The 18,604-nt window shown below is 46.0% G+C and overlaps 1 protein-coding gene across 2 annotated transcripts in view; it reads right to left on the reverse strand.

Moving 5' to 3' along the window:
• COG7 (component of oligomeric golgi complex 7) overlaps positions 1–18,604 on the reverse strand; it is a 1,349,184-nt gene that overhangs the window by 1,237,519 nt on the left and 93,061 nt on the right. For both annotated transcript variants that reach the window (XM_069647398.1, XM_069647397.1), the window contains exon 2: positions 11,733–11,948. In XM_069647398.1, coding sequence (XP_069503499.1) covers positions 11,733–11,948 — 216 coding nt within the window. The remainder of the gene's footprint in view (positions 1–11,732; positions 11,949–18,604) is intronic.

The raw sequence follows: 18,604 nt of genomic DNA on the forward strand, positions 1-18,604 counted from the left end.
AACACTAGATCCGACTCAGCCCACTCCACCAACGTGGCAGAGGGGAGCGAGTACATCGACAATTGATTACATCTTTGTTGATGAGTGTCTTACCAAACTATCGCTTGGTATTACTGTGAATCCAAACACATGGAGTGATCACTGCACCTTGAAAGTTCAATTAATTCTCCCTCTTAATAAGATACTTAAAGGCGGTGGAACCAATCTGAAAACTCTAAGACAAGGTAGAGGAATCAGGTGGTCACCACGCAATATCGAAGTCCTCAATGGTGAACTAGCAGACACCCTGAATAGTACTTCCTATCTTTGGAAACAGGAAGTATTCAATACTCTGGAGTTCGATACCTTTTTGAGGGATCTTTATGGAAGGGCCCAGCATAAATTAAGAAGGGGGATCCCCAAAAGAAAGCATATGCACACCTATGATGAGAGTGTGGCTAAAGAAAAGTCTCAAATGCTTCGGATTATTAGAGAGGCAAGCAAATCTGAGAGTGGCCAATTAGAAAAGAACTTTAGGACTAAAAATATCAGGCAGAAGTATTAAGAACTTTTGCATCTCCAAGAAAGCTATTTTGCTGCAAAAAGATGCACAAATGATGCTAGGTGTTTTGGTGAAAAGAGACCTAAGGGTCTTCTGGGAACTTATTAATCGCCATGTATGGGAATAGGTTTGACGATTGCCTAATAAAAGTTGAAGGAGACTGTGAGGAGAGGACACTGGGATCCTGATATTGAATATGTGGAGATATTGAAACTAATTAAGACAGCTAAGAACTTGCGTGCGGCAGGCCCTAATGGGCTGACAAATAATACACTGAAAGCAATGCCAGGAGCGTGGGCCCAAATTCTTACAATGCTATTTAAAAGCGTTGTAAGAAGTAACACTATACCAACTAGCGAGCAAACAGCCCATATAGTACCCATCTTTAAGCGAGGTGATCGAAATGCAGCTAAGAACTATAGGCAAATAGCATTGATAGATGCAGATTGTAAACTATTTGCGTCCCTCTTGCTATCGCATGTTAATGAAAGGATGGAAAAGACACATATTTTAAACAAATACCAGACTGGGTTTAGAGTAGGGCACTCAACAAATCTCAACGGGCTGGTCATGAGAGCCCTCCAAGACTCAGCCTGGGGGAAATCTGGTGGGAATTTATATGTCGCTTCCATCGACCTATCAACTGCATTTGATTCTGTTATCCGGTCATGCCTCTGGGCCAAACTTGCCAACTGGGGTAACCCGGATGATCTGCTAAAGTTAATCATGGCAATGTATGAAAATTTGGGGATACATGTTCACCTGAATCTAGAGGGAAACCTGACTCGACGGATTAGAACTTTTGTAGGAGTTAGACAGCGTTGCCCTTTGGCAACCTGTCTCTTCAACCTCTATGTTGCAGATGTTGGTGAATATTTGGAAGAGGCTAGACTTGTAAGTGGAAAACTGGGGGAAATAAGGATATCGTGGTTGCCATTTGCTGACGATTTCTTACTTTTCGATCAAACTAGGGTGGGACTTCAGCGTTTGATGGACAAATTCGCTGAATTTGTGGAAATCAATGGTCTAAAAACAAACCCCAGCAAGACCTGTATTCTGGTTGTCTCAAAAGGAAGAAAGGGAAAAAAAATGGGGCTGGAATTTAGGAGCCGAACCTATTGAAAGGGCGCAAAACATTCTATATTTACGCTTCCCAATAATGGCGCAGCCATCAAACTCCGGGCTCCGTAGCTTTCTTAAACAGAAGGCCCTGCCTTTGACAGCCCAAATAGTCAAACTGTACAGGAAATTTGGGCGATTCTCTCTAAAACCAGCTGTTGATTTCTATGAAGGGAAAATAGTTCCAAAAGCGATATACGGGATGCAGCTTCATTTTTTGGAATTGCAGAACTTCTGGGAATCTATTGAAGGAGTAATCTGGAGGAAAATTTGAAAATGACCTAATAATATTCCAATGTCAGCAATTCGACTTGAATTGGGCCTTCTGTCTTTGAAAGCAAGATCACAGTGGTGGAAGATGGCTCTATTTCGTAACTTGCTAAATCCGCTAAGCGAAACCCTTTATGAGGACTTAGGGAAAATGATCTCTACCCAGCGATATATTATTGGGAATAAATATCTATGCACTCTTAGAGACATATGTGATCAAACCCTACGAGATCTGTACACTGATTGGGAGACGCTTGTGAATAATCTAGACAAGTCAAAAAGCTCATATATGATGACGACTGGATTAGTGCGACAGATAAATTCCAGTGTTACCCCTCTCTTTCTCATTTAAAATGTGAGCACAGGAAAAGAGGGTCACTTTCCTTTGTGATGACACAGTTTCCTAATCGCTATTATCGTTCTCTCCTCCTTAAATTAAGGTGGAATATTCTGACAACTAAAGAAGTAATGAAGAGAAGGAAGCTTGTTGAGGACACAAATACCCTGTGCAGATTCTGCCAAAAGAGAGGGGTTTTGGAAACTAGTCACCATCTTCTTCTTGAATGTACTGAGCTCAAGAAAAAAATAAGTCTATATATGGAGAAATTTGCCAAATTGGGTAATATGGGGGAAGATGACTACATTTGGTCCAGATGCCTATCAATTTGTAACACCGCGGAAGGACTGGAAGTGGCAGGCTTTATTAAATCTCTAGATCTTTTCATTTATTCCTCTCGGTCTGTGGGAAATTCTTAAATTAAGAAACTGCTACTATTGTCAAGAACTATTTCCCCCTCTTATCTTCTACTCTCTGTGTGGATTATTTGGTTTCTTAATAAGAAGAATCAGGATGAATAAATCTGGTTAATACTGATAGACTGTATGTATCGAATGTGAGTAATGAGGCAACATATTCTTTGGAAATCGTTTTAGCATTTTTTCCTTTTTTTATTGTGCATCTGTAATATGTGATATTGACTGTATTTTACTACTGATGAATTTCTGTATTAATTGTAAAGGTTTCATATGTAAACCATATACAAATAAAAAAAAATTAAAAACAAGGAGCTGAATTTCTTCAGGCCAAAATCAATTGCTTCCATCCAGGTAGAGATCTAAGATCCAGCGACTACCTCCAAATCAAAAGGAAACAATACAAAAAAGGAAATTCAGAGGAACAGCATCCTCACGCCTAATTGCCAACTTATGGAACACAATGCAAAGGAAATCAGGACAATAGAAGACCAATTCACATGACTGAAAACTTGGCTGTTCAACTCACAAGGACCAGCACAACAAAGACCGAAGTGAAAACCACCAATTACTAACACTACACACTTACCTCAAATGACCCTCTGTCACGCCGCGCGCTCGCTCGCGGGCGTCACTTACCTTTCCTGGGGTCCCTGGTCCACGGCCGCAGCGGTCTCCTCCTTCATGGAGGCTGTACCCGCGGTGGCGTCTCTCCTCACGCAGACCCGCGGTCCGGAGGGGCTCCGTGGACGCCGCCATCTTGCGAGGATCTGCGCATGCGCGGATCGTCAGTATTCGACGTCCCGCGCATGCGCAGTGTCGGAACATGCGTTCCAAGCCTCGCTTTGACCCCGGGCCTTAAAAGAGCACTGCATACGCAGGGACAACGCGTCTCAACGCGGTTGTTACTGTGTATGCGCTGCTGGAGTCCTGGCGCTCGTGCCCCGGCCCTCCAGTTCCCTGCTCTGCCTTATCCTGCCTAGCCCTGCCTCTTCTCCTTATCCCCTTCTTGCTCCTTGGTCCTCCTAACCCTTGCTTCCCGGTTTTGCTGGTCCCTGGCCTGCCTCCTGGTTTAGGGTGTTTTGCTGGGTCCTTGCCTGCCTCCTGGCTTAGGGTAGGGGAGGTCCTGTCTGGGTTCCTAGAATCTTCTTATCTGCTAGGAAGTGGGGATTCCCCTGTCTGTATTGCTTTTCCTTGCAGTCTGTTCTCCTTTGCCTGTCTTGTGCCCTGCCGGTACCTGTGCCTTACTGCCTTCTTGGAAGTTCCTGTGTTCAGCTCCGCTATCATCGGTGTCTTCATCAAGCCTTCTCAGCCAGTGGAAACACTGTCCCGACGTCACGCAAATTCTGAGAAGTGCCACCCGTGGCGTTGGGAGTTGGTTCAGTGCCGTCCTGTCTTATATCGTCAGGAGGGGATTGGGCTAATTTCTCGCGCTACCCATTCATCGGCTATAGATACACCGACATACTGGCAACCTCAACTCCACGGTCTACAGGAAGAAAAGGTAACCAACGATCTCGTGAAGACTCGTTTAACAGATTGAGACGCCTCTCCACCAGTCTCGACATGGACGACATGCAGGAACTACGTGAAGAAATGCGTGCCATGCGTCTTGAAATGACCACCCTCCGCCAGGAGAACAACACCCTCAGACAAGCGTTGGACCGGTGTTTGGCTAATCCCGCACAACCAGCTACACCACCTGAGAACTCCATGGCTTACACTACTCCGATGAAGTATGATGGTGACCCGCGTCGAGTGGCAGAGTTCTGTACACACTGTCGGATCCATTTCCAGTTCAGGTCAACTCATTTCGGTCAAGACAAGGCCAAGATCGGGTATATCCTTGGAAACCTAACCGGCAATGCACTTGCTTGGGCCGCACCTTTGGTCTCTACCAACAGTTCTCTGTTGGGTGATTTCACTGCCTTCGAGAAAGCCTTTTTGGACGTCTTTAAACCGCCCAATTTGGCAGCCATGGCCCAGAATCAATTAATGGAGATCAAACAAGGGTCAGGTGACATAATCCACTACATCAGTCGGTTTCGACAATTAGCAACCGATTCACAATGGCCCGAAATCACTCAAAAAACCTTGTTTCGTCGGGGACTACGAGAAGAGTACAAAGACGAATTGCTGCACATTCCGGAGCCAGAAACGTTGCCTGCATTGGTGGAACAAGTCTTACGCATTGACCACAGGTTAACCGAACGACGGAGTGAACGTCGCAGATTTGACAGGTATCAACCGGTCCTTCCAGTACAGAACCCCGGACCGGCTGTTCCTACCGATGTGGGTCCAGAACCCATGCAGTTGGGTGCCATCCGAGGCCCGTTGTCCGAGACCGAAAAGAAAAGAAGACGACAGAAAAGCTTGTGCTTGTATTGCGGTGGTTCTGGCCATTTTCTAGGCACCTGTCCGCTACGCCCTCTGAAGAAACAGGAAAACTAACAGGCCCGTTGTTTGAGGCGAAGGCAGCAGGGGGCCGCCTTTCTGAATCTGACCTTCCTCCCATGAACCCGGTACCCTTGTTGATCCTGAAAGTCGGTGTTGCCTGGCTAGGGAAGTGTATGAAAACCTGGGCCCTTCTGGATTGCGGAGCATCCGGCAACTACATCGATGCCTCGTTCGCGATTGCCAATGGGATCCGTTTACATTACAAGGAACGACCAACAGTGGTCGAGGTGATCGATGGTTCTACTTTGTCTTCTGGTCCGGTTTGCCAACAGTCCGATCCCTTGTGGCTCTCTGTGGAAGGGCATCTCGAACGAATCTCATTGGACGTCATCAAGTCTCCCTCATTTCCGGTGGTGCTGGGTTTACCATGGCTGTTATATCACAATCCTCAGGTCGACTGGACCGCTCGTTCCCTGATGTTCTCTTCGACACGTTGTCCTCGGGACTGTGTACTTCACGAAACCTTTCCTGCAATTTTGGAGTCCCTCAATCCTGCTGACGTATCTGCCCGTTTATGTGCCACTCAATCGGTACCTCAAGAATATGCTGGATACCACAAGGCGTTCTCCAAGCCTGAGGACATACCATTACCACCCCATCGGCACTTTGATTGTTCCATTGACGTCCTGCCTGGTGCGGTCATTCCCCACGGCAAGATCTATTCGTTGACTCAACTCGAGAAAGGTGTCCTACAGGAGAACATTACGGATTGCCTCAACAAGGGCTACATAGTGCCGTCCAAGTCCCCCGCAGGATTCCCGTTATTCTTCGTCAAGAAGAAAGAGGGCACTTTGCGCCCTTGTATCGACTACCGTCAACTAAATGAGATCACGAGGAAAGACAGGTACCCATTACCACTCATCCGGGACATCATCGAATCCCTGAAATCCGCACAAATCTTCACAAAGCTGGATCTAAGAGGGGCCTATCACCTGGTGCGGATTAAGAAGGGAGATGAGTGGAAGACGGCCTTCAAAACACCTATTGGTCACTTCGAGTACAGGGTGATGCCGTTTGGACTCTGCAACGCCCCGGCCGTCTTCCAGCGGTTCATGGACGATGTCTTTTCGGACCTTATTGGAATATCTGTATGGGTATACCTTGATGACATTCTGGTTTTTTCTGACACTCGTACTGCACACGTTGCGCATGTTCAGGAAGTTCTCCGTAGACTAACAGACAACGGCCTGTATGCCAAAATAGAAAAATGCCAATTTCATAGGGAAAGCATGGAATTTCTGGGCTATGTGATCAGCAACACAGGAGTGCAGATGGATCCCGCAAAACTGCAAGCTATAAGAGAATGGAAACCGCCACATGGCGTGAAGTCGCTTCAAAGGTTCTTGGGCTTCGCCAACTTTTATCGACGCTTCATTCCACGCTTTTCTCAACTGGCCAACAGTCTAACCCGCCTGACCAGTACCAAGGTGCCGTTTATCTGGGACACGCAGGCCGAGGAGGCATTTCTGGGATTGAAAAGATCTTTCATGTCGGCTCCTGTTCTTAGACATCCAGATGATGAAAAGCCATTTTTGGTTGAAACAGACGCTTCTAACTACGCAATTGGTGCGGTCTTACTACAGCAAGATGCAATCACGGGAACAGAGCACCCGGTGGCTTACTACTCAAGGAAATTGTCAGTGAGCGAGAGAAACTATGCGGTGATAGAAAAGGAATTACTAGCGATAAAGGCTGCTTTCGAGGAGTGGCGACATCACTTGCTGGGCGGGAGGTACCCGGTGGTGGTTCGTACAGATCACCGTAATCTACAGTTCCTGCGCTCTTTGCAATGCAGAACCTCCCGTCATGCTCGTTGGGCCTTTTTCTTTTCGCAGTTTGATTTCACCGTCACGTACATTCCTTGTTCCCAGAACACTAAGGCTGATGCCCTGTCTCGGTCTCTGGAAAACAACGTTGAAGGTGCCAAGGAACCGGAGCCTCTGATAGCGTCAAAACATTTTCTATCGATGGTGACTCCCCAGCTCCAACAGTTGATAGAGGCCACACGTACGGATCCCTCAAAATCACAGATACTACAACGCGCTGACATCAGAGAACGTGACGGCTTGTTGTTCTTCAAGGACCGTCTGTACGTACCCACCTTGGAACTCCAGAAAATCGTTCTACAGAATTGCCATGATTCCGTCGTTTGTGGTCACCGTGGAGTCCGCACAACACAAGAACTGGTTGCACGGCAGTACTGGTGGCCTGGATGGGCCACTCTGGTAAAGCACTACGTGGACTCCTGTCCTGTATGTGCCCAGACCAAGATTCCTTGCAAAAGGCCCATTGGTCTCCTGAAACCCACGCCTACGTCTCCGTACCCTTGGCATACCATCGCCACGGATTTCATCGTTGACCTGCCCCTGTCTGGTGGTTTCACGTGTATAATGGTGGTGGTGGACTGTTTCACCAAGACTGCTCATTTCTTGCCCTTTCCTAAGCTGCCCACTGCCTCCCAGATGGCACAACGTTTTCTACACGAGGTGTATCGTCTTCATGGTCTTCCGGAGAAGATTCTATCAGACCGGGGGTCTCAATACATCTCTTCCTTTTGGGACCAACTGTGTCGGCATTTGGACATTCAGCGAGCCCTGAGTTCCGGCTATCATCCGCAGACTAATGGGCAGACGGAACGCACCAATCAGACCCTTGAGCAATACCTACGTTGTTATGCCAATGCTACCCAAGACAACTGGTCGGAATGGTTGGACACCGCGGAAGCAGCTTACAACAACGCTGTTCATTCCGCTACCGGACTCAGCCCCTTTTTCTGCTCCACTGGTCTTCATCCCAGACTGCTGCCAGTTCATCCTACATCTTCCAGTGCCGTACCATCTGCAGATGCCCTGGTGTCCCTGATCCGCGATCAACATCGTCTGGCGGCCGGTACCTTGGCAGTGGCACAAGCACATATGAAGGAGCGGGCTGACAAGAGACGGAGCCCTGAGCCTGTTCTTCATGTTGGGGACAGGGTATGGCTGTCCTCCAGGAATCTACCGGTACGCAACTTACCTGTGAAACTAGCTCCCCGCTTTTTTGGTCCCTTTCGCATCATTGGGCGTATTTCGTCTGTTGCCTTTCGTTTGTCTCTTCCTCGTTCTTGGAGGGTCCATCCTGTCTTTCACGTCTCCCTTTTGAAGCCCTATGTGCCCGATGTTATGGGTCGTACCTGTTCCCGTCCTGCCCCGGTTTTGGTTCGGGGGGTTCCTGAATTTGAGGTGCAGGAGATATGTGATTCACGGATTTGGCGGGGTGCTCTGCAGCTCCTGGTCAGCTGGAAGGGTTATCCTGCTTGTGACCGCACTTGGGAACCGCGCTCCTTCGTGCATGCACCGCGCCTGGTTCGGGACTTCTATCTCCGCTATCCTTGGAAACCCGGTGCTCCGGGGTTGTCCGGGAGGGGGTATGGTGTCACGCCGCGCGCTCGCGGGCGTCACTTACCTTTCCTGGGGTCCCTGGTCCACGGCCGCAGCGGTCTCCTCCTTCATGGAGGCTGTACCCGCGGTGGCGTCTCTCCTCACGCCGACCCGCGGTCCGGAGGGGCTCCGTGGACGCCGCCATCTTGCGAGGATCTGTGCATGCGCGGATCATCAGTATTCGACGTCCCACGCATGCGCAGTGTCGGAACATGCGTTCCAAGCCTCGCTTTGACCCCGGGCCTTAAAAGGGCACCGCATACGCAGGGACAACGCGTCTCAACGCGGTTGTTACTGTGTATGCGCTGCTGGAGTCCTGGCGCTCGTGCCCCGGCCCTCCAGTTCCCTGCTCTGCCTTATCCTGCCTAGCCCTGCCTCTTCTCCTTATCCCCTTCTTGCTCCTTGGTCCTCCTAACCCTTGCTTCCCGGTTTTGCTGGTTTCTGGCCTGCCTCCTGGTTTAGGGTGTTTTGCTGGGTCCTTGCCTGCCTCCTGGTTTAGGGTAGGGGAGGTCCTGTCTGGGTTCCTAGAATCTTCTTATCTGCTAGGAAGTGGGGATTCCCCTGTCTGTATTGCTTTTCCTTGCAGTCTGTTCTCCTTTGCCGGTCTTGTGCCCTGCCGGTACCTGTGCCTTACTGCCTTCTTGGAAGTTCCTGTGTTCAGCTCCGCTATCATCGGTGTCTTCATCAAGCCTTCTCAGCCAGTGGAAACACTGTCCCGACGTCACGCAAATTCTGAGAAGTGCCACCCGTGGCGTTGGGAGTTGGTTCAGTGCCGTCCTGTCTTATATCGTCAGGAGGGGATTGGGCTAATTTCTCGCGCTACCCATTCATCGGCTATAGATACACCGACATACTGGCAACCTCAACTCCACGGTCTACAGGAAGAAAAGGTAACCAACGATCTCGTAAAGACTCGTTTAACACCCTCGTGATCAGCATAGTCTGCACCAAAACTCACAACCCACCCATGCACCACGAAACCAACCGCCGCAAACTAAACACCAAATCGCTGGACCGCTACCCATCCGGACACGATAGCCCCAGTGCACACAACCCAAACACACCTGACCCGAACCAGGCACCAGTTTCTCCTGGTTCTACAAGCACCAACAGTAAAGCACATCTATCCTTCTCCCTCTCGTCCCACTAGCCTACCCAACTCAAACCACTCTCTTACAGAACCACGAAGACACCTGTTTAGCATGCTAATGGTAACGGTGTGCAGTATAAGTTAACTTTACATTACAAAGACAAGGGGACGAATTTCTCCAAGCCAAGATGAGCCACTACCAACCAGGAAGGGAATTAATATCAAGCAGCGTAATCGCAAATAGAGATGAAATGATACGAAAAAAGGAAATCCGGGGAACAGCATTCTCACGCCTAATTACTAATCTGTAGTAAACAATGCCAAAGGAAATTAGGACCACAGAAGACCAGCTCATCTCGGAAAATGACTGAAAATATGGCTATTCAACTGCCAATTACCAGCACAAAGGGACAATACCCACAATACCAATGGGGAACGAAGGAAAGCCACTAACCCACCACTTCCCACTCCTCCTATACTAAACGTGCGTCACATTTAGATAGATTTGTGAAGATTAGCAATGTGTCACTTTAGCGGTTAAATCTTACTTCACCCAGAAGCACACTTTGTGTCTGGTAATTCTTGCTGTGAAGAGATGGGCTAATGGTACTAGCCAATGTATTGAGGAATTTGTGGGAGTAGCTAGTGCATTGAGCTTGGAGGGGTCGGTGGCCAGTGTACCGCACCTGTAAGAATCGAAGGTTACCATTGAGTTGCAGCTGGATCAGCTATGAGGACATACTTGGAAGAACTTTTTTGAGTAACCAATGTACTAACCACCCTGCTCCTGCTCCCCTCCAACATACCTCAGAAGTACTATGCATGTCTATGTGCTAGCCAAACTGCACACAAACACACGCCACACTTAACTAACTTTAGCACTCAACAAACAATTCCAGACACTGGACCTTACCCTTACGGACACAACAAGCCAATGTGCACAACCATAACTACCAGCCAAACGGTTTATAGTCATATCATCGAAAAAATAATGTCGAATTACACAAATGTCGAAAAAAAAATGTCGAATTCAAAAATGTCGAAAACACATACATATAATAGAAAGTCATTATTTCGAAAATACAATGTCGCAAAAAAAAAAAATCGAAAAACCAATGTTAAAATAACTATGTAAAATGTCACACATACTAACGTTTTTTATTGGGGGGGTCCCCCTCCCAAACCCCCCATCCCAAAACCCTACCCCAACCCTCCACTCCTCCCCATCCCCCCCAACACCCCCCATGGATATACCTTTAATTTTTTTTAAAAAAGTATTTAATAAAACATTAATTAAATAATTATTAAAAAAAAACATCCCAAACCCCTACCCCAACCCCCCCCCTCCTCCCCATCCCCCCACCCACCATGGATATACCTTTAACCATTTAAAAAAATATGTTTTATAAACTATAATTAATTATTTATTTAAACATTAATTCGAAAAAAAATCGAAAAAAATTCGACATTTTTGTAATTCGACATTTTTATTTTCGACTAAATGTTTTCGACATTTTGACTTTCGACATTATTGTATTCGACATTATGACTGGATACCCAGCCAAACTACACATGAAACACACTAAAACACACACCCAAGATAACATCTGCCTGCATAGAACAACCTGGACACTGGACCTTCCCTTTACGGATACTACGAGCCAGTGCGCACAAAAAGACTACCAACAACCCTGCACGCAAAAAAAAAAAACACAGACACACGCAACATAACATTCAGATACAACAAACAACCAAAGCATTGAGTCTTACCCTTACGGATACAACAAGCCAGTGCACACAACCAACTCACCTGCAAGCCAACACACAGACAACAGTTTCTCATGGTTCTGGACCTATTCTATCATTCTACCCCCACTAACAAATCACACCCTCTTTCTTGCAGAGCCACGTGAGCACCTGTAGACAACCCCAGTGGTGACAATGAGCAGTATAAGACAACATACGATAAAGAAAAACAAGATAGGGAGGAATGCATGATTTGTAATGGAAAAGCAGGAATGGGAGAAACAGTTTTAGGGAGGTGAGGGTGGGGGCAAGCAATGGATCCAGAGATGAAACATACCTTCCACGGCATTGTTAACCTCCTGGATAAAGAGCTGCAGCTTCATGACCAGGGTTGCTGCATGCCCATCCACCTTCCCTGGTGCATCTTTCTGAACAGTCTTAAACGCGCCATTAACCCACTCCTTCACATCAAAGTCATCATCCAAGAACTTCGAAAAATCCATCCTGGTTACAGATCGTTGGTGCTGTACTGTCAAACTTTGACAGGATTCCCCTAAGGGAGAAGGAAAAAACAAGTTTATTAAAGCCCTGTTCTACAAGAACCGTACAGAGCTGGGTGATAGAGGCAGGCCGGGTCAGAACTTTATCGGGCATATACCCGGTCAGTCAGCTTCTCAAAGGCCTTTAAGGCTGGCCCATAGCTGATTTAGGGCTACCTCGCTGCATGTATGAGGCTCTAAACTGAGATGCAACAACTTTCTGCCTCGAGACTGGAGATAGGTCCCTGGTAATCAGCACATCCTGGGTAACAAGAAAGGGGTGATTGATGAGTAAAATAGCGACATTTAAGTAGGGGCTCGAGTTAAAGGGACGGGAGGGGGGAGGACCGAAACGTTTAATTTGTAATATAATGATGTGAAACGCAAATGTGGAGGTCCTCAAAGTTTGTAATGTTTGAAGTTTTTGTTGATAAAATAATAAAAATTATTATTAAAAAAAAACAAAAAACAAGAAGAGGGCACTCCTCTGGGTTATGGACACAAACTCGGATACAAGGACACCTCTATATTTAAAAGGGGCACCTCCTATGCTATTAGAGGAGCTTTTTTTTTAAAACAAAATTTTGTGTTTAATCAATAAAAGATTTTTATAAAAGTCTTTTGTCATTTCGATAACAAGTTCATACGAGAGTACTTAGGACACCGCTATCGGCTGAATTTTTCTTTCCTATGTCATTTGCGCAATCTTATCATCAGACTGATCAATATCCGTTTTACGGTAAACGTTCGAGGATAGACGTTAGAGGTTGACTGGGTTGGCTCGTTTCAATGCAATATCCAAAACTTTAGCTGCAGCCCTCGACCATCTGGATGAGTCACCAGCAATTAGCCGACACCAACCCGTTTCTTCACTTAATGCTGATGGGTGAGATAATAGCGGTGCCAAATAAGTCTCTCTTTCTTTAGACATTTCAGGACAGGACGTCAGTAGGTGTCTCGCAGTTTCAAGCTGATCCGGGTTTTCACATAGCCGACATGAAGCTATGGTAGATTGTGATCTGAGAGCCAAGATTTCTCTTGTATGTAAGGTATTTAACCGAGCTCTCATAAATGTTCTTCTCAATTCTTTCTCAGGGAATTTTTCACAATATCTAAATGGTGTTTTTAGTTTATTGTGTCCCGGCGGGAGATCTTTGAGAAGTTTGTATGACAGGATTTTTTCATTAGTCAAAATCCAATCTTGCTGCTCTATTTTTTTCTTCACTCTGCCTGGGTTTAAGATTAGGAGTTCTTCCATACAGTCTATCTCTCCCAGTTTGTTTTTTAATTTCTTTTCCCAGTCATTTAGAGGTTTATACTTCCCTCTTTGAATTTCTTCTGCTACAGCCTGGAAGATAGGGAGGGAGTCCGGCAAAAGAATTTTTCTGAATAGTTGCAGCGCACCTTGCTCGACTGTTGATGCAAGAGACATAAGGCCTAGGTCCCGTCGAATCGCCGCCATAGGTGCTGACTTCGGCAGACCCAGCACCGCCTTCCACCCAAAGCCTTCCAGCTTTAGCCGCAGATCTTGCGGAAGGGTGAGATTCGCACTCATTCCATATACCAGAGCTGGGACTATTTTGGACTTGTAGAATTGAAGCGCTGGCGTCCATGAAAACTTTTCAAATTTTTTATCCACAGCTTTCCATTGTGCTGTCAGATTTCTTGTTTTATCCCACAGGGCCTTCGTGATGGCGTTTTCTTTCAGGGAATTATCAATCCACACCCCAAGATATTTATATTCTTTCACCACTTCCAGTTTGGTATTTTCCAGGAACCAAGTTGGCGAGATTTTGCGCTCGACTGTCGTTTTTGTGACGAGAAGGATTTTAGTTTTCTGCGTGTTAATTTCCAAGTTGTTATTTTTCATGTAAGCAGAGAGATTTGCTAGTTGACGTTGCAAACCTACCTTTGGTCTGATCCTTCAGGATCAGATCATCCGCATACCATAATCTAGAAACCTTTGACAGACCCACACTTGGCAGGAATGAACGTTTTTTTTTTTTCAATATACTGGTTGTCACTAATGAAAGCAATAAATAGTGCCGGGGCCAGGGGGCAATCTTGCTTAACCCCACGTTCCATATGGATTATGTTTGACAGGTGGCCTTGCTGGCTCAGACGGACGCGCATCGTAGTTTTAGTGTGTAAGGCCATGATAGGATCCAATATTGCAGTCGGGCATTTCCAGGTTCTTAATTTCGCCCAAAGTTTCTCGCGATCCACCATGTCAAAGGCCTTCGAGAGGTCGACCAAAGCTAAGTGGACTTTCGGGGCACCCGATTTCACCCTTGCTTTTATGATATTAAGGATTAGGATGTTGATCGCTGTCCCTGTACCCTTTTGGAAACCAGTCTGGAAGATGTCTGTAGCAGGTGAACCTTTTGCCCACTTTTGGAAATGTGAGAGGAGCAAGGTCGCAAATATTTTCCCCAGGATGTCCAACAAGGCAATTGGTCTGTAGTTCGACGGGCTTTCTCTGGACCGTTTCTTAAAAATTGGAACCAATACCGCTTCTGTCCAAGATGCAGGGATCTGTTTTGCTTTGTGGCAGTGGTTAAAGATTTCTCTTATCACTGCGGCCCATTCTTCCGGATGTTTTTTGATGTCTATGTTGGTCAGTCCATCAGGGCCTGGCGCTCATGAGGATTTCAGTTTTGCTATTGTTCTTAAGATTTCTTCCACATCTGTCAGTGGAATCCAGTGTTCACTGAGCGGTTGAATTTTCCTATCTACTGATGTTGCGGGCGGCTGAAAAAGGGTGCTGAAGTACGACACCCAGTTTTGTTCCGAGACCGCATTTGAGATGGGGGGAGCTCTTTGCCCATTGGTCGATTTTAATAAGTTCCAAAAGTCTCTTGTATTTTTTGAGACCAGCGACTTCTGCATGGATTCGGCATTGTTTTGATAAAGACACGCCGCGTGATGTTTAATCCAAGATTTGTAGTGGATTGCTTCCTTTCGGTATGCAGAGCCATGCCTCAGCTGTTTGATGCCTGATTGCAAAAAATGTCAGGTTTCTTGTTTGACGTCTCTTGATTACCACCATCCGATCATAAGTATGGTTGTGTGGAAGTTGTTTACTCTTTGATCCTGAAAAGCACACCCTATGTGGTAACAGTAGGGGAACATAGTCTTTTGACAACTTCAATAGATGTTCTGAACTCAGGATCCATGCTTAGCCTGTCCTTTATAGACTTTCTAGAAACTGCACACCAGGATAGTTGGAGCAAGTTGTGATCACTTTCTAGTGTTTTCAGGACCTTGAAGGACAAAATCAAAGGAATCAGACCTTCAGTTCCGAAGATATAATCAAGGGTGGCAAAAGATTAATCTCTTTCCCACGTTGGGATCCTGGGTTCGGAGTCTTATAGCGTCGCTGCATTGAAAAAGTTGCGTGATTTCATAAGCTTTGACCACGCCACCCCTCTTTCGTCAGCCAAAGGGCATGTCGACAGTGCTCTTTCAGGTGTCATTTCTGTTTTGCACTTTGCGTTTAAATCTCCGCAGATTAAGATGTTGTCAGTATCGAGGTCTATGTTGATAGTATCAATGGCTTCGGCCACAGATTGACAAAATTCTTTTGATGATGTTCTCAATAAAGATTTATTATCGCGAGGTCTGAGGTGATCCAACAATCCCGCACTGGATCATGGCGCTGCCAAGACACAAGCGTGGCAAGCATGCCATATGCTTCGATGATTTTGGTTTTTGGTATAAACCCTGATCCTATGCGAATGGCAGTTAGAAGGCCCAAGGACGGTCTACCCATTAGTGACCTGCATGCAGGAGAGAGTTCAATTTCGAATCCGTCTAATGTCGGTATACCGGTTAACCAGGTTTCCTGTAGACACAGGATGTCGAACGTCCTCAGATTAACGTCACTCGGGCGGGTCAGATGCTTATAGCCTCTTGTATTCCATGATGCCATTAGCAGCTCCTTTTTTGACGATTTAGAGGCCAATTCCACTCTTGACGTACGAAGCTCTAGGGGGCTACGTGTTAGCTGCTATTTCTTTTGACTTCGTCCAAACGTGTCCGCCAGCCATCTCCATGGTCCCTCTGAAACTTTAGCCTTCTTTTGTGACATTTGATTTCGATTATGTTCCTCCCTTTTGTCTGTGGTGAAATATCTGTCTGTTGAACTCAGCAAAGTTTTTTGATGATTTCGCTGACGGGTGCTCTGGGCAAAGGTTTCGAAATTTAATGAGGACTCAGATTTACCACCTTCTTTTCTCCTGTAGGAGTCTTCTGGACCATTTTTCGGCGACCGATGCCAGGTGGTTCTTCTCCTCGGGGAATCTTGCCATCGATTTTGGCTGTAAAGAGCTTCTGTTCTTGAGATGTAGCGGGACCTTGCCGGGGAAGCCCTCCTCTGAGTTTCTTGATCTGGTTGCTTTTGTGTGGATTTTGATTCTAGTAGCAAATTGAATCCTAATTTGTGTAGGTCTTTAGACACTTCTGTCGGGATTTCCACTAGGGCTTTGTTTCTTATGTGAATGAATGCTTTTGCTCTGTGGTCCCGATGATATGGCTCTACCAACTCAAAATCGTTGGTCGTCAGATGTTGTAGTTTGCTGATTGTTAGGGTTTTAAGAACCGTTTTTCTATTCAGGACCATGTAGCCTTCTTTAGATGAAATTTGTTCGAGTTTGAAGATTGTGGTTCCTGAAAGTTTTCTTGGGTCCTTTAGGCAGCCGCGAGTCACCTGCGTGCCTCAAAAACCTCTAGTTGTCTGGACGGTAGTCACTTTTATTTTCTGTACTGGACGTCCGACTGCGTCTTCGCACACGGGGACTCACTTTGTGGTTTCTTTTGTCATTCGTAGCACCCCCACCACCTTTCTCTCGCCGGAGCCTCCATTTAGACGCCTCATTTCCTTCCTTCTGTTCTTCAATAACGGTCTGTGGGGTGCTTTTATTGGAGACTACTGGTAATGGTTTGTCAATTGGATGAGGTGATGTTATTGTAATTTGGGATTCTTCTAAATTATCGTAGTGCTGAGATAGCTTCATTAAGTCACTGTTCTCCTCAAGTTTCTCAATGTTCTGATGATCAAATTTAACAGGTAAAGGTTGGGTGGCGTTCAGTCACCCTTTTTTGATCCTCTTCTTTTTTCTTTCGTTTATTCCTGCGCCTTGGACTAACAGTGGTTAGACTTGTCTTTTATTTGGATAGCTGACTTTGCCGACCCAGGTTTAATTTGTTGGTTGGGTGTTTTAGTTGGTTTACTTTGGTACGACTCTAGTCCTATATGCTCTTTTAAAGTCCTAAATTCAGATGTACCAGGCGTCTGAAGTGATGGAATTTTTGCGCAGATTGGAGCCAAATCCTTTTGCAGAGGCCCTTCACTGGTTTGGGTCGCTGTTGAAATTGATAGAGGAAACTTGAGCGACGTGGTGCCTTTCCATCAGCTGGCCCTCCAGTTTGGCAATTTTTGCCTCCAGGGATGCTTGCGATTTCGTAGTTTTTGAGTCGAGGGCTGTTATAAATCCCTCAATGAAGGTCAATTTTGACATAATTGAAGATGACATTGAGATGTTATCTCGGAGTGCTTCGTTGATGGATTCGTAAAGTTTTGCAAAGGGATTTAAGGCAATTGTAATTGTTGACATTATTTGTAGCATGTCAGCTTTTTTGTTCGGTGACTCCTTCTGGGCAGGAGCTGATATTTCACTAAGTCTTCTACTTTTGACCGGAGTATACAAACCCTTGTCGCCACTGTGGGCAGAAGTTCTGTTTTGACCTCTTCCATCCGAAAACAGCGATGAATCTTGTGGGCGAAGATCTTCTTCTGCTTGTCGCACTTTGTAGGGGCGCAAAGATTCTTGAGTATGGACTTTGGTCCATGCGTGTCTGTCTTCTGTAGGTCCAGCTACAGATTTTGAAACAAACCACTAATCCATTGGAGTAATTGGAAGTCGAGGGCCTGGAACCCCCTGCATGAGGGATACCACTGATGTTTTTTCAACTTCATTATTAGATGGTAGCTCACTGCTTCTATGGAGGCTAGAAGAAGCCAAAGGATACACAGGCATCTCTGCACGAAGGTCCAGGACTGATATTTTTGAAATTTCTTCAGGAAGGGGGCCTCCAAAAGCTCTGCATCGGAAGGCTCCGAATCCTGGTCCAATTTCCTTTTGTGTTGTTTTAAGAAGTATTCTTTTAAGGAAGATGAAATCAGGGGGGTTGGGAAACACTTTACGCTCCCTTGAGTTTTAAGTCCCACTTTTCTTTGCTTTTTTGTGTATATTTTGTTTGGTGTAGATTTTATTTTTGCCGTTCCTTTTACGTTTATTTCCTTTACTATGAGATCAGAGGCATCATCATCTGTTCGATGAGAGTCACTCTGAGCTTTTGTAGAATCTGTTACCGGGCTTGGATTTAAGTACTTGAGAATGGCCACCTGCGAAGAGTTTTTAGTTTTCTGATCCTGGTTTACTTTCTCTGCTGGCACTGGTGTGAGGTCTAAAAGCTTATCTTTTTCGGTGCAGCTTGCTTCCAAAACTTCATCGTCGGAGCTCCTTAGATCATTTATTAGGGACTGCTCATCTTGATCAGATATCAGGGAATCGGTTGAGGTAGTTCTAATATGTCGCTCAGTAGGAAGATACGAGGCCTGCTCTTCCCTAGATAAGTTGTTAGTTCTATGGATCAAGGCTGTGGTTTG

Source organism: Ambystoma mexicanum, chromosome 2q (assembly GCF_040938575.1).
Source record: "Ambystoma mexicanum isolate Mex_15411 chromosome 2q, UKY_AmexF1_1, whole genome shotgun sequence".
In the NCBI taxonomy this organism is placed as follows: Eukaryota; Metazoa; Chordata; class Amphibia; order Caudata; family Ambystomatidae; genus Ambystoma; species Ambystoma mexicanum.